The following is a 16,413-nucleotide window of genomic DNA, read 5'->3' as shown; positions in this document are numbered from 1 at the left end:
ATCTATTGTCTTCCACACTAGATCTGATTTCTTTGAAGAGAGTGGTTATGTCTTATATCTTTTCGTCTCCAGGATCTATCTCAGATCTTTGTTCTGGAAAGAAGCTTAAATAATGCTTGTTAAATTGTATTGACTGTTAAATTTATCTCTCACTGAGCTGGGCTCTTTCCTGTTTGACCAATGATAGTTTGGTGTGACTCAGGATTTGATACTGAAAAGTAGAAGTGAAGCAGTATTCATGAATTAGCAGGTTTAGGTAGAAACCCTTTCAAACAGAAAGGACCTTGGGTGATGTAATATGAATATGACATCTAAACAAGCATGAGAAATAGATAGCGGCTTTCTCTGTACCCATAGCACCTGATACACAGGGATATTGGGGAAATGTCAGAATCTGAAGGAGTGGCAGTAATGGAACAGTGACCCAAGAAACATGTAAGACTACTCTTAAAAAGATTATTCTTGCAAAATCTAAATTTTTAATTAGGCTTGATTTGTCTGGTCTCTGACATCTTCTCAGTCTTAATAATATCCATGAAGAAAATCCTCACATCCTACCTCTGCCTTGCACCTAACCACTTTAGACATAAATATAACTACAAGTTTATGTGTATACCACTTGATATATAGTGAAGGCTTGTACTTTAATTTACTTTAAAATAAGCAGTGTGCCAATGGGTATTCCAATGTATACAGTTGTCATTCTATTTCATTTCATTCATTTATTTTCATTCTAAAATTAAGTATTTGATTTGTTATTTTGTGACATAAAGGACACACACATTTATACATACACACCAAACACACACATGCATGTGCTCACCCATACACATATGCATATCTACACAGGCATTAAAAAAAATCTAACTTTACAATTGACTTTCTTGTTAAAGCACCAACGATCACATGGAGATCCAGCTGCTCTGAGGTTCAATTTCTATGAAGTTATTTCAACAGGACATTGGGCTCCATCTGACTTAAAAACTTTGCAGAGAAGATGCCTAGTACCTGGATGGTATGCAGTCCACATAGAAAGATGGCTAACTTACTTTGCTACTTCTCAGGTAATGTCCTGAAATTACTTTCTTCTGTTTATTTTATTATAATGTCCCGAAATTTTATATTTTATTATAATGTCTTGAAATTACTTTCTTCTGTTTATCATGATTGTATTGCACTGACAAGCAGAAAATGGGAATTAACATTGCCACAGACAGTGATTTATAATCAGAGACAATGATAAGTAAGGAAGAAATGTGCATTTTACATTTTTAATTTTATTAATACTATTAACATGATAAATATCTCTAAAACACACTCTTACAATCTTCTTTTGAACAGTAGCTAGTCTCAAAGTGATAAGTTCTCATACAGGAGACATCATGTGATTTGTGGGCAACAACTCTCAACTACCAGTACAACAGCCAGTTAGACAACAACTTTACGAAACACCACATGCAGATACCTGCATGTTGTTTGTTCTGTATGTCCCTTATAAGGAAAGAAGGTCATGCACTAGGCTGCCAAATGGGGAGTGTTATAATGGCTACAGGAACATGAGATAGACCAAGAAATAAGGATTTGAAAAAAGGCATCCATATATTTTTTTTGTATTGATCTTCAAAAAAAAAAAAAAGTTCTGGGCTACATGTGCAGAACATGCAGGTTTGTTACATAAAAGTATACATGTGCCACGGTGGTTCGCCGCACGCAAGAATCCATCACCTACATTAGGTATTTCTCCTAATGCTATCCCTCGCCTTGCCCCACACCCCTGACAGGCCACAGTGTGTGATGTTCCCCTCCCTGTGCCTATATGTTCTCATTGTTCAACTCCCATTTATGAGTGAGAACATGCGGAATTTGGTTTTCTGTTCCTGTGTTAGTTTGCTGGCAATGATGGTTTCCAGCTTCATCCATGTCCCTGCAAAGGACATGAACTCATCCTTTTTTATAGCTGCATAGTATTCCATGGTGTATATGTGCCATATTTGCTTTATCCAGTCTAAAATTGATGGGCATTGGGCTGGTTCCAAGTCTTTGCTATTGTGAATAGTGCTGCAATGAACATACGTGTACATGTGACTTTATATTAGAATGATTTATAATCTTTTGGGTATATACCCAGTAATGGGATTGCTGGGTCAAATGGTAGCTCTGGCTCTAGATCCTTGAAGAATTGCCATACTGTCTTCCACAATGGTTGAGCTAATTTACACTCCCACCAACAATGTAAAAGCATTCCTATTTCTCCACATTCTCTCCAGCGTCTGTTGTTTCCTGACTTTTTAATGATCACCATTCTAACTGGCATGAGATGGTATCTCATTGTGGTTTTGATTTGCATTTCTCTAATGAACAGTGATGATAAGATTTTTCCATATGTTTGTTGATCGCATAAATGTCTTCTTTTGAGAAGTGTCTGTTCATATACTTTGCCTACTTCTTGATGAGATTGTTTTTTTCTTGTAAATTTGTTTAAGTTCCTTGTAGATTCTGGATATTAACCCTCTGTCAGATGGATTGCAAAAATTTTCTCCCATTCTGTAGGTAGTCTGTTCACTCTGATGATAGTTTCTTTTGCTGTGCAGAAGCTCTTTAGTTTAATTAGATCCCATTTGTTAATTTTGGCTTTTGTTGCCATTGCTTTGTGTGTTTTAGTCATAAAGTCTTTGCCCATGCCTATGTCCTGAATGGTATTGCCTAGGTTTTCTTCTAGGATTTTCATGGTTTTAGGTCTTATACTTAAATCTTTAATCCATCTTGAGTTAATTTTTGTATAAAGTGTAAGGAAGGGGTCCAGTTTCAGTTTTCTGCATATGGCTAGCCAGTTTTCCCAACACCATTTAGTAAATAGGGAATCCTTTCCTCATTGCTTGTTTTTGTCAGGTTTGTCAAAGATCAGATGTTTGTAGATGTGTGGTGTTATTTCTGAGGCCTCTGTTGTGTTTCATTGGTCTGTATATCTGTTTTGGTGCCAGTACCATGCTTGTTTGGTTACTGTAGCCTTGTACTATAGTTTGAAGTCAGGTAGCATGACGCCTCCAGCTTTGTTCTTTTTGCTTAGGATTGTCTTGGCTATACGGGCTCTTTTTTTGGTTCCATATGAAACATCAACATAAAGTACCCCCACACAAAAACCCCATCCAAAGGTTATCAGCCTCAAAGATCAAAGATAGATAAATCCATGAAGATGAGGAAAAACCAGTGCAAAAATGATGAAAATTTCAAAAACCAGAATGCCTCTTCTCCTCCAAATGATTCCAACTCCTCTCCAGCAAAGGCACAAAACTGGACACAGGATGAGATTGATGAATTGACAGAAGTAGGCTTCAGAAGGTGGATAATAACAAACTCCTCTGAGCTAAAGGAACATGTTGTAACCCAATGCAAGGAAGCTAAGAACTTGGTAAATGTTACAGGAACTGCTAACTAGAATAACCAGTTTAGAAAGGAACCTAAATGGCGTGATGGAGCTGAAAAACACAGCATGAGAACTTTGTGAAACATACACAAGTATCAATAGCCGAATCGATCAAGCAGAATGAAAGCTATCAGAGATTGAAGATCAACTTACTGAAATAAGGTGTGAAGACAAGATTAGAGAACAAAGAATAAAAAGGAATGAACAAAGCCTCCAAGAAATATGGGACTATGTGAAAAGACCAAAGCTACAATTGATTGGTGTACTTGAATGTGACAGGGAGAATGGAACCAAGTTGGAAAACACAATTCAGGATATTATGCAGGAGAACTTCCCCTACCTAGCAAGACAGGCCAACATTCAAATTCAAGAAATACAGAGATCACCACTAAGATACTCCATGAGAAGACCACCCTAAGACACATAATCGTCAGATTCTCCAAGGTTGAAACGAAGAAAAAAATGTTAAGGGCAGTCAGAGAGAAAGGTCAGGTTACCTACAAAGGGAAGTCCATCAGACTAACAGCAGATCTCTGCAGAAACCCTACAACCCAGAAGAGAGTGGGGGCCAATATTAAACACCCTTAAAGAAAAGAGTTTTCAAACGGAAAAAAGAATTTCATATTTAGCCACGCTAAGCTTCATAAGTGAAAGAGAAATAGAATTATTTACATAGAAGCAAATGCTGAGGGATTTTATCACCACCAGGCCTGCCTTACAAGAGCTCCTGACGGAAGCACTAAATATGGCAAGGAAAAACCTGCACCAACCCTGCAAAAACACATCAAAATATAAAGACCGATGACACTATGAAGAAACTGTATTAAGTAATGTACAAAATAACCAGCTAGCATCATGATAACAGAATCAAATTCGTACATAACAATATTAACCTTAAATGTAAATGGGTTAAATGCCCCAGTTCAAAGACACAGATTGGCAAATCAGATACATATTCAAGGCCCACTGGTGTGCTGTATTCAGGAGACCCATCTCACGTGCAAAGACGCACATAGGCTCAAAATAAAGGAATGGAGGAATATTACAAAGCAAGTGGAAAGAAAAAAAAATGCAGAGGTTGCAATCCTAGTCTCTGATAAAGCAGACTTTAAACTAACAAAGATCCAAAAAGACAAAGAAGGGCATTAAATAATGGTAAAGGGATCAACGCAGCAAGAAGATCTAACTATCTTAAATATATATGCACCAAATACAGGTGCACCCAGATTCATATAACAAGTTCTTAAACACCTACAAAGAGACTTAGACTCCCACACAATAATGGTGGGAAACTTTAACACCCCACTGTCAATATTAGAACAATGACAGAAAATTAACAAGGATATACAGGAATTGAACTCAGCTCTGGACTAAATGGAACTAATAGACATCTACAGAACTCTCCACTCCAAATCAACAGAATATACATTCTTCTCCACACCACACAGCATGTATTCTAAAATTGACCACATAATGGGAAGTAAAACACTCTTCAGCAAATGCAAAAGAATGGAAATCATAACAAACAGTCTCTCAGACCACAGTGCAATCAAATTAGAACTCAGGATTAAGAAACTCACTCAAAACCGCACAACTACACGGAAACTGAGCAACCTGCTCCTGGATGACTACTGGGTAAATAACAAAATTAAGGCAGAAATAAAGAAGTTCTTTGAAATAAATGAAAATAAAGAGACAACGTACCAGAATCACTGGGACACAGGTAAAGCAGTCTTAAGAGGGAAATTTATACCACTAAATGACAACAGAAAGCTGGAAAGATCTAAAATCAACACTCTAACATCATAATTAAAAGAACTAGAGAAGCAAGAGCAAACAAATTCAAAAGATAGCAGAAGACAAGAAATAACTAAAATTAGAAAATTAGAGCAGAACTGAAGGAGATAGACACGAAAAACCTTTCAAAAAATCCATGAATCCAAGAGCTGGTTTTTTGAAAAGATTAAAAAAATATATGGACCACTAGCTAGCTAGACTAATGAAGAAGAAAAGAGAGAAGAATCGAATAGACACAACAAAAAGTGATAAAGGGGATATTACCATTGATCCCACAGAAATACAAACTGTCATCAGAGAATACTATAAACGCCTCTATGCAAATAAACTAGAAAATCTAGAAGAAATGGATAAATTCCTGGACACATACACCTTCCCAAGACTAAACCAGGAAGAAGTCAAATCCCTGAATAGACCGATAACAAGTTCTAAATTTGAGGCAGTAATTAATAGCCTACCACCAAAAACACAGGATCAGACTGCTTCACAGCCGAATTCTACCAGAGTTACAAAGAGGGACTCCTCCCTAACTCATTTTATAAGGCCAACATCATCCTAATATCAAAACCTGGCAGAGACTTAACAAAAAAAGCATAACTTTAATATTCTGTCTTTCAGCTCAGGGCAAATTGAAGCCCTAGTAGCTGGGCCTTACCATTGACCTTTTTCCAGTATTCCTTTTTTTTTTTTTTTTTTTTGAGATGGAGTCTCGCTCCATCACCCAGGCTGGAGTGCAGTGGCACAATGTTGGCTCACTGCAACCTCTGCCTCCTGGGTTCAAGCAATTCTCCTGTCTCAGCCTCCCATGTAGCTGGGACTACAGGTGCCTGCCACCATGATTGGCTAATTTTTGTATTTTTAGTAGAGACAGGGTTTCACCTTGTGGGTCAGGCTGGTCTCGAACTCCTGACCTCAGGTGATCCACCCACCTCAGCCTCCCAAAGTGCTGGGATTACAGTTGTGAGCCACTGCGCCCGGCCTTTTCCAGTATGCCTTTGACGATTATGATATTCTAGGGCAGTGATCCAGTGATCAGTAAGGCACGGACAAACATTTCTCCTCCCTCTGTCTTGTTCGTTTAAGATTAGATGGGTGATTTTCATTTGGATGACCACTATTTCTGAGCCCTAAGCTCCAGGGTTAGCTAATAGGAATTTGGTAGGCTGGATAATTATCTGATCACACAACAAATGGAAAATTATGTTTCTACTGAAGCACTAAATCAAGAAAGTGTCTATGTTTACCTCTGATTTACAAAAAGCAAGTTAAGGGCTATAACTTGATAATTCACAAGAAATGATGCCTATGGCAAACTTTATTGTTTATGTGGAAGGATGCAAGAATAATAAACATTCAGATGTATTCTAAGTAGGGCATATTTGCTTCCTATTCACACTGATCTAATTTATGAATGTCACACCAGGTAAAGGAAGGCATCACAGTCTATTCAATTTAATTTTTTTCTTCATAAAGTGACTATTTCTGACTTTACAGTTGCTAATTATTGATGGACAGCAGCTGAGATCTGACCCAGCTACTGTGATGGATGAAGTCCAGAAGTTTCTGGGAGTTACACCTCATTATAATTACTCTGAAGCACTAACGTGAGTCTATTGTCATGCTTGATTTCATTTCCATTATTTGCCATCATAAATTATCACTGGTAGGTGTGTATATAACATCATTAATACTAGCTAGAATTTATACATCCTATGCTACCTACAAGCAATCAAAGGAATATCCTCATCAATCATGTAGTGTTTCTCTTTTAAATATGAGAAATACTTTATTTTATAAAGTATATGTTATATTATTGCAAATTCTTCTTTTTGTGAGTTTTCCCTGTTATCAGTTTGATTAAGTAAATTTTTTACATGCCTACCTGTGCAGAAAGTGTCCTAGAAATTTAGTTTACAAAGGTGAAAAAGATATTATATCCTCTTTCAAGAAATTTACAGGTTAGAAATGAAATGCAATATTTAGGGCAGAATTGGGAAATGAGTATATTCATGTTTTATTCTGTATTTATTAAATTATTTATAACCAAATATAATCATGTATACTGTTCCAGCTATTTATTGTTGCATGACAAACCATCCCAAAGCCTAGTGGCTTATAATGACCATTATTTTATTATGCTCATGGAATCTGTGGGTCAGGAATTAGACAGGATACAGAAGGATGGCTTGTCTTTGCTCACGATGTTTAGAGCCACAGCCTGGAAGACTTGAATATCTGGCTTTGACTCAGATGACTGGGACCTGAAATCATCTGGAGTCTCCTTTATTCACGTCTCTGAATCCCGGACTGGCGTGGCTCAAAGGCTGAGATCAGTGGGTTGAAGACGCTCCATGAGGCCTCCTGGATGACTTGGCTTTCTCACCCTGTGGTGGCTGTGTTCCAAGAGGGAGCAATAAGTCAAGGGAGCATGTGGTCCAAGACAGCCAAGTCCTTCTCTGACCTAGACCTGCCAGTCACACAGTATAACTTAGACTACATTCTACTTGTTACAATAGTCACTAAAGCCAGTCCAAATCCAAGGGGAGAAAAACAAGACTGCACCTCTTGGTGGGGTGGGACAGTATCACCAGTGGGAATGAATGTGGGATGGGAGATATGATTGCTGTCATCTTGGGAAAATAAAACCATATATTTTTATAATTAAAAATGGGGAGAAATGTAAAAGAAGCAGAATGACAAACAAAAACAAGTAGCCAAAATATACCTTAAAAGGGATTGTACTTTACTCATAAAAGCCTCTCCCACAAGGTCTGATACAAAACCTGTGAAATTTTGACAAAATTCTAACAAGCGCAATTATATAATTTCCCAGTTCGCAGCAGATTAGAATCAGCAATTAGACAATTAGAGAGGCTAACAGAGGAACAGGAAAAGCAGTAATAAGATTGGGTTGTTCCTTATCCACTAAAACAACCTTAATGAAGTTTTTACCTACACATGGAAATAACAACAACACAAGGCCTATTCCTGTTAATTAAGTAAACGAAGCTTCCTATAATATGTTTGTATTAATAGTTACTGATGTTGGCTTTCTTTTCCTGCCTCTCAGCAGTAGTTGAGGTAATGTTTCTATCCTGTTTATGAAAAATAGCTGTTTATGGTTCGATAAACCTGTAAAATTACACTTTTGAAGGAGAGATTACAAACAAGTACAAAATATGTCGTTTTTAATATGTCTCACACATCACAAAAATTAATAACTATAGTGATGTTCAGTAGAATAAAAAAAACTGAAACCACAACCAACTCATGTACTAAAAGTTGCCTAACAGTTATATTGAGGCAGCCTTTGCATCTTAATTTCACAATTTCATGCCTACTAAAGTAAAACCACAAAGTAATGAATTGATATAACTTAGAGAGGATAAATGTCCTTTGTTAGACCTAAGGCATATGAAGTTGCCAATGCAATAAATGAAACCAGGACAGCAAAATCATGTAGATTCAAGGTTATGACAACCCTATCTAAAAAAAAATGACTTTCGGTATTCTGGAGGGCTCTCCTTTCTCTGATTGTATTAAGCTGTGCCTTACAACAGCTGCTGTGGATAACAAGGAGAGACCATAGCCCATCCTGAGACCTCGGCATTACCTGAGAGCAAAGGAGATGCTCTCAGCATGTGTATAAATATGTTGACTTTGCTGCCAGGGCTGTATTTTACCTTAATGCAGTTAAATATTCTCATCCTGAGGCAGAAAACAATGTTTAGGGGCACTGTTATGCCAACTTCTTCATCTCATTTTATACAGCATGCTGAATTGTTGTTTACTCTTGGGAAATTAATGAAAACAGGAGAAAGGACTGTGACAGGCAAAGAGCAGATTGAAAAGTCCAGGTTGGAAATGACTCTGTCTTTCTTTTATCCATTTAACTAGTGATGTATTTAATTTTAATTTACAACATGTACTAGGACAACTTGGACTGCAAGGTTCAGGTCTCTAATAATAGGTTGGGCAGAGAACTGTGAAGAAAACTTCCCTCTCCCCCTAAATGAATTCACATATGTACAGAAGCAAATTTCAGGTGCACCGGTATTATAGGAATGGGCCCAGGGCAACAAAATATTCTGCAACTAATTAACTTTACATCCCAGTCAATTATGCTTCATCCTTCTAAAACATCTGCTGAGCAACAAAAATGCAAACCTTTTCGATGTTTTATGCATGCAGCAAGTCCCATAGTAATGAACTTAAAATTTCCCTTCTTATTTGGTTCATTCTTCCGTTTTTCCTCTCCTGTTAGTCCTAAACAAAAATTCTTACATATTTGACTTTTAAAAACAAATTAGGCCACACATCCTTTCTTTTATAACTCAGTGCAGCTATGTGAGCAAAACGACATTAGAGTTTTCTGTAAGAATATAGGTACCTGAATTATCTAACAGATTATCTGCCTTCAACAAGAGAAATAAGAGGTTGTCTAATCTTCCACTTTATTTTTACACTTCTAATTTGTTTTTTGAAAAGTGTAAGCATTTTGAACTGTAAAAAATGCAATAATTTCTGAACTGAAAGCTTTAATTCATGTTTATATTCACAGAAGTATACCTACATTACATTCAACCCCTTTAATATATACCAGTGAATGATTTCAAATAAGTCTGTTAACATATCTTTGAAATCACATCCATAAGTAAATAAAGTATCCTAAAGTTCCTTTATATATTGGCTGTAATTTTAGTTATTGGTCTTTGATCTTTTATGGATGCGTAGGTAAGCTAAGGAACTTAAGTTAAAAATTTTCATGTAAAAGTAAACTAAAGATCTATTTCTTTTTTCATCATAGTATAGCTACTTAAAATATATAATAACATATAGCTTCTTTCATCTCAGCCTCTCTCAAATCAGCTAAATAAATATCTGTAAAAATGAATTAAATTAAATCAGTGGGCATACAAAAATACATTTCCTTTATTCAATTGGTGAGGCTGTCTCACTGAAAATTCTGCATACAATTTGTAATCATTATATGTTTTATGTACTGTAGGTTTGATCCCCAAAAGGGTTTTTGGTGTCAATTACTGGAAGGAGGAAAGACAAAATGCCTTGGAAAAAGCAAAGGCCGAAAATATCCACCTATGGATCCAGAGGTAATAATTTTTTAATCTTTGAATTACTCTAGCAAAAATATTTGCAAACAGCTATTTCAAAACTAGTAACAAGAAATTTGCTTCCTTTTTCTGCTCTTCCCTTGCAATTAATAATTTTATATACTTAGAGGATGATAGAGATAATTGACACATAGAAATGATAGATAGATAGATAATCAGTAGATAGATATTAAGAATTAATATACATTCCTAGAAATTATTTGCCATTTGAATGCAATTCAAAAATAAATATTTACTAAAAAATGACTCATTTCCAAATGCTTAAGGCACTTAAATAGTTTACTAAACAAGTGATTTTGGATAAAATATTCAAGTATCATTATTATATATTCAATACAGATATTCAAGGCCTACATTACAGGTGGAACTGGGCTAAGCAATGGAAAGAATACAAAGATAAAACAGTTGTGAACTCAGATTTACTACACGATAAATTAGTTATATCCAGTGATTTGTATTAGGGACATAAAAACATAAAACAATGACAAACGAAACCAGAAAACGGCAGGAAAATATTTCAATAGAAGTGAGGATATGAGAAGAAATGCCTTATCTGGTAGAACAGGCTTGGAAAACCAGCCAGCAATTGGCTCAGCCAGGTATCATACATATTTCTCTTACTGCAAGGTGGGCAAAGGGGGATGCAGGTGATTCATGGGTTACTATGGAAATAGATGTACTAGAAGGTCCTTAAGCTACATTTTTGAACTCAATAATTTCAAAAGGGTTTCAGAAATCACTTTAATCCACCAAGAAATAAATGTAATGTTCCCACTACTACTATAAACATCTTATCCGAAATGTGAAGTGTTTACAATCTGGTTTAAGGGAAGAAACATAATGAAATACCTGGTGAACGTTCCAAGATGAAATGTAGTTGTCTTAAATCCATTTCCACAGTATACACAAAAGTTGCTAAGGGAGTTTTATGTGGAAAAAGACCATTTGTGTTAAAATATTGAGGAGGGCTTAAGAGAGATGGTGGATCTTGGACCAAATGGAAAATAATGAAGGAGGCATTGTTACCTATGCCAGCAACAGGAAAAGTGTTCATCTCCAATTTTATCAAAGAGATGGAACTCTGCCAATTGGGTTATAATATAGGTGATATCCAGAAAGAAAGTCCAATTAGAAATGTCCTGTTTTCCAGAAATCTGTGTAGATGAAAGAGAAATATAAAACTAAAACCATTCACTTTTTTTTAGCATTTGTCTAATAACGGCGCATCCCTGCAACATGATTAGAAATATAAGAATTGCAAAAAGGATCAGGCTTCAGAGACCTTATAATATTTTGGAAACCAAAAGCTCTTAGTGACTAAAGAAATATATTTCAGCTCTGAGTAAATGTATAAAAATTTTACATAATATTGCAAGTTATTATTTGTAATAGTGAATTTTAGTTTTTATGATTATGCTCACATTCAATTTTTATCTTATGGGCCAATTTTCAAAAAAAATGTATGTACATTTATCTAGCTTACCTCCATAAATTTCATTCCTCATGCGGTCCCTATCTCATTTATCTCTAGTATTACACTCCTGTCATCATTTTTTCTTTCTGTGTAGACTTCATATATCCCACAATAAATACGTGCCATAATGACAGATAAGCCATATAGGATATACTTGGTCCTATTTCTATTTTGTAGCTACACCTTCGCCAAATATTTTCAAAAGGTAAAAATAACTGATATTTGAGGAAAAATACAAGAAATATAATATGTTGTAGACACGTATACTGTAGTAGATATATTCCTTAAGAAATATAGATTACAATATCCTGTTTGATGAAACAAAGGGCTTCTTTCAAGTTCTTCTTTTTTTCTTTCCAGTCTAGAACGTTCCTCTCTAATTACTACCGAGATCATAATGTGGAACTATCCAAACTGCTACACAGACTGGGACAGCCTCTGCCATCATGGCTGAGACAGGAACTGCAGAAAGTGAGATAGCACTGGAGACAAGAACCAAGCCTCTCAAGATATTTTTAGTGTTTAAAAAAAAAAATCCACCTTTATTCTCAAGCACTTGTGATTGTCAACAAAGAACTGTGTGAATAAATTTCCTTCAGCCTTTTTCATAAAATGAAAACTGTTATATATGCACGCATTGACAATTACTAGCATCAATCCCTGTGTAAACTTTTGGGAGATTATGTGGGGGTTTGTGGCATTATCCAGTTTCTAGTGTATAGATCATAGCACAGCCCAGTTCCTATGTTAAGCATAAGTTTCAGATACTCTATGTACGACTGATAATCTGGATTATATACAAGTGACCAGTTAAAATTTTAAGGAAAAACCAAGTAAATGAGGTTAGTCGTAACTCAATATTTGAATTAAGGGCTAACATTCCCCCCTTGAGAATTTAAAAACAATTTTGCTTTTATTATGAGAGGGAATTATGTAACCCCATACTCTTATTTGTGAGTAATTACTCTTTATTATATCAGCCCACATATTTTCTTTCTGCAGTGACTCCTCTTTATTAATTTCTTGACTTGCTAAAGAAGTTGTGAAGTTATAGCTCCCCATGTTTTTTGTTTGTTTTCCTCCTGTAAGAGGGGACTACATGAAAGCTTCCATATTCACTGATACTATTTTATCTGGAAGCACATGCCTTTCCCAGTGAATTTGTCATTATGATTCCAGCAAAATCTGTTAAAGTTTTTGGGGATGAAAAAGAGTATGAAGCTGCATAATACCACTATTAAGTCTAAGGCCATCTTTAAGTCGGTCCAGAATCTTACTATACTAATAATCTAGATATTTCCACCTTGACAACGATATAGTATTTATATATTTTTCACTATCTGAGATAGAAATAAAGCTTTATTGATAAAATATGGAATGAAAACACCAAGGTGTGTTTGCATATATAGTGAGGCAGTGTGCCTTCTACATAGTACATGTTAATCTTTTTAAAGCATGGATTTTTCATATATGCCAGTATGTCTACTATTGTAGAAGATTATGTTTTTAATGCCTATTAAAAAATAAGTATAATCCAAATCTTACCTCTTCAAACATCACTAATTCTCTAACCTAAACCCAATTTCTCAGCCACGCCACCCAAATGTTAATTTCTGGAGAAGTGATGTTCTTTCTGTCTTAGAGTTATAGGTTCTTTTCTTATTTAGAGGTTATTGTAAGGCTAGTTGGATTTTTATCTCATTTGTCAATGATGGTATATTAATATTTTGTTAAACTTTTCAGTAATACATGAAGGTAAAATTTCAACAGAACAATAAATCAAACTGACTTTGGTAACATTACCCAACAACCTATTCTTCCTCCAGAGTAATTTTCCTATTGGCTGTAGATAATACTACTTTTTCTTGTAATTTGAGAAATTATGCTTGCAATAATATAATAGCAAATCACAGATCTGTATTTTTCTGTATGTTAGTTTGTTGTTGATTTTTAAGCAAACACATCAAATTTATGTGTCCTAATTGAGGTATTCAGCATCCAACTTTACATTTATACTTCATTAAGATTGTTTGTTTTCCTGTTGTTTCTCAGCAAAAGGATCTTGACCTTATTCAAAAAATGTAAGGCTTTTCATGGACATGAGTATAAATCACATATACTTTTGTTGTCCCTCTCTGTTAACTGTGAGGCTCAATTATCCATCTTATTGTTGCATAAGTGAGTGTGTGCTTCACAACATTTTATTACACACACTAAAATCACAGTAACTGCGTGTACAGCGCTAACCTTTGATTTATTCATTAGTTTCCTCCAATTTATATTATAAATCTTTCTTTTTAAAAATAGTGATTAACTTTTTTTCAAGTGGGATAAAAGTAATATTTATAGAACAGAGGGAAACTTTTTTACATTTCAAGTACAATCTATGTAACTCAAGGTTTTCCAACCCATCACCTGGCATTTAAAAGTGTAGCTCATTTTATGCCATTTTCATTGTTTTCAAAATAATTTATACAGTATCAGTTAGCTGTCTACAGATATCTGGGAGCAAAATTTTCCCCAAACTCAACTACTCTTTTCAACCTGGTTACTTCAGTCAATGTGAACATGTTTCTCATTAAGGTTGATAATGAAGACAACAAAATAAATTTTAATTGTATAATTTATCTTCATCTTACAATAAACTACTAAGAGGAACTCTGGGCTCTGAGATTATAATAAATCAGGAAAAATTTAATATTTAAGAATATCTTGCTTTTTCCAATTTTTACCCACTGGCTATTTTAGAATTATTGACTCAAGATTTTAATACATTTAATTCTTTAAAATGTTAAATAAATTTAATCTCATGGTCTTAAATAATATGTTTTAGTAGTCATGAAATTTATTTAAGCTATCTATAAATAAAAAAGTGATTACAATTAATTTACAGAAATGGAAAATTTTAGTTCTTAGGCTAAATTCAGGCTGTTTGCTTAAACTTTCTTTTAATTTCTACCAATGAATATGAAGCATCACAAACCGTAGGCAAAGCAATTAAGTAGAGTAGTATATTAATCTCCCAAATAAGGTGTCAAACTAACTTTCAGTGGTATCTATTCAATAGTATAAATACAGAGACAGTGTCTTGACAAAAGCCACAATAATAACAGCATGGTGGGCCATAAAGCAAAAGAAGTTTCTCAATAAATATTTCTGAAAAGGGATAGATACCTCATCGCTGTGAAATAACAATACCTTAGAATCCTATACTCTCTCTTCACCACTTTGAATGACATACTTTCTTTAAAAATTCTAAAGCAAGCTAGTTTCTCTCCTTTCTTTTTTTATAATCCAGTTGCCTAATTCACAGATATAATCATTGATGACCTCACATTTATAAAGGCAAAAACAATATTTGATTATTTTCTTTATCAAAATGTGTATGCTTATCAAGTAACAGTCTCTAAAAATTATATTACAAAACTCGCCCCAAACCAAATTTTGTTTGTATTTAACAATGGCCCAAAGAGAATTGAATAAACAACAAGAAAGAATGCTAGTGAGAAAAATTTATACTCTTTTTATCATATTTTTTTCTAGAAAAATAGTTTTTAGTCCAATACGAGATTTTGTAGCCTTCAATTTTAACAAACCTATCCATTTACCCTGTGTAGTTTTTGTTATTCTGTCTCACTGTTTTAATATAATGTGACACATTTACCATGAGTACTGCTTTATTTTTAATTACAGAAAACACAAAAAATTTATAGGAGGAAAGATATCTTAAAAGCTCAGTTTCTGGTGGCTAGAAAACTTAATTGTTTCCTTGATGGAAGTACCTCAAAAATAATGCTGGCCCATTATTCCAAAAAGAAAAAAAAGCTATTAGTCTTGCAAGCAGAATTTTCTTTCAACAATAAGAACACAGCTTAGCTATGGACACACACACACACACACACACTCATTATATGTGTATAATGCAAATGTATATGCATATATGTGGTGTCTGAGAAACTTCAACTAGTTTTTTGTCTCCCAAATTATATTTTCTGTGTCAGCCAGTGAGGTGGCTGGGAAAAGCAGGGAGAGAGTTCTGTATTTACTGAAATTGTTTAAAAAAAAAAAACTGTTGTAGTACATGCATAGCATATCATTGGCTCTCACATCCTCAGAATAAATACTACTGCTGGTATGGTCACTAGAGTCATGTTGTTTCTCCTCTGAAAGCCAAGGCTTTAATCAATAGTTTATCTTTTCTTTTATCTTTCTTCACTGTATACATACTCCCTGAATTTTAAACCCTTAACAAGTATAACCACAAGGTTATGAGAACTGAATTCTCATCTCAGTTCTACCTCTTACTAGCTGCTAGCTGTGTGGCCTTGGACAGTTTGTGGAAGTTTTCTAAGCCAGTTAGTAAAAAATAGACAATAGCTACTCATTGGGTTTTCATAGGCATTAATTGAAAATATATTTAAATAACTTAGCACAATGCTGATGCAGTTGTGTGGGAACATGTTAATTACAACAATATGTAAAATTTGAATCATTCTCTCTTCATTTATCGAAAAGAATATGTTTTTTCTACTCCTTTTAAAATAAAACATATAAATCTTAAACATATAATTATATGTGGTCAAACT

General features: G+C 34.7%; 1 protein-coding gene across 1 annotated transcript in view; it reads left to right on the top strand.

Annotated features, from left to right (window-relative positions):
- LOC101137932 (N-deacetylase and N-sulfotransferase 4) overlaps nt 1-12,350 on the top strand; it is a 249,438-nt gene extending 237,088 nt beyond the window's left edge. The window contains exons 10-13 of the mRNA XM_004040311.5: nt 894-1,064; nt 6,716-6,825; nt 10,230-10,332; nt 12,188-12,350. Coding sequence (XP_004040359.3) covers nt 894-1,064; nt 6,716-6,825; nt 10,230-10,332; nt 12,188-12,307 — 504 coding nt within the window. The 3' untranslated portion in view covers nt 12,308-12,350. The remainder of the gene's footprint in view (nt 1-893; nt 1,065-6,715; nt 6,826-10,229; nt 10,333-12,187) is intronic.
- Nucleotides 12,351-16,413: the final 4,063 nt, after the last annotated feature.

The sequence above is a fragment of the Gorilla gorilla genome, chromosome 3 (genome assembly GCF_029281585.2).
Source record: "Gorilla gorilla gorilla isolate KB3781 chromosome 3, NHGRI_mGorGor1-v2.1_pri, whole genome shotgun sequence".
NCBI lineage: Eukaryota > Metazoa > Chordata > Mammalia > Primates > Hominidae > Gorilla > Gorilla gorilla.
The sequence above is the reverse complement of the archived record's forward strand: the minus strand, read 5'-3'. Positions and strand labels throughout refer to the sequence as shown.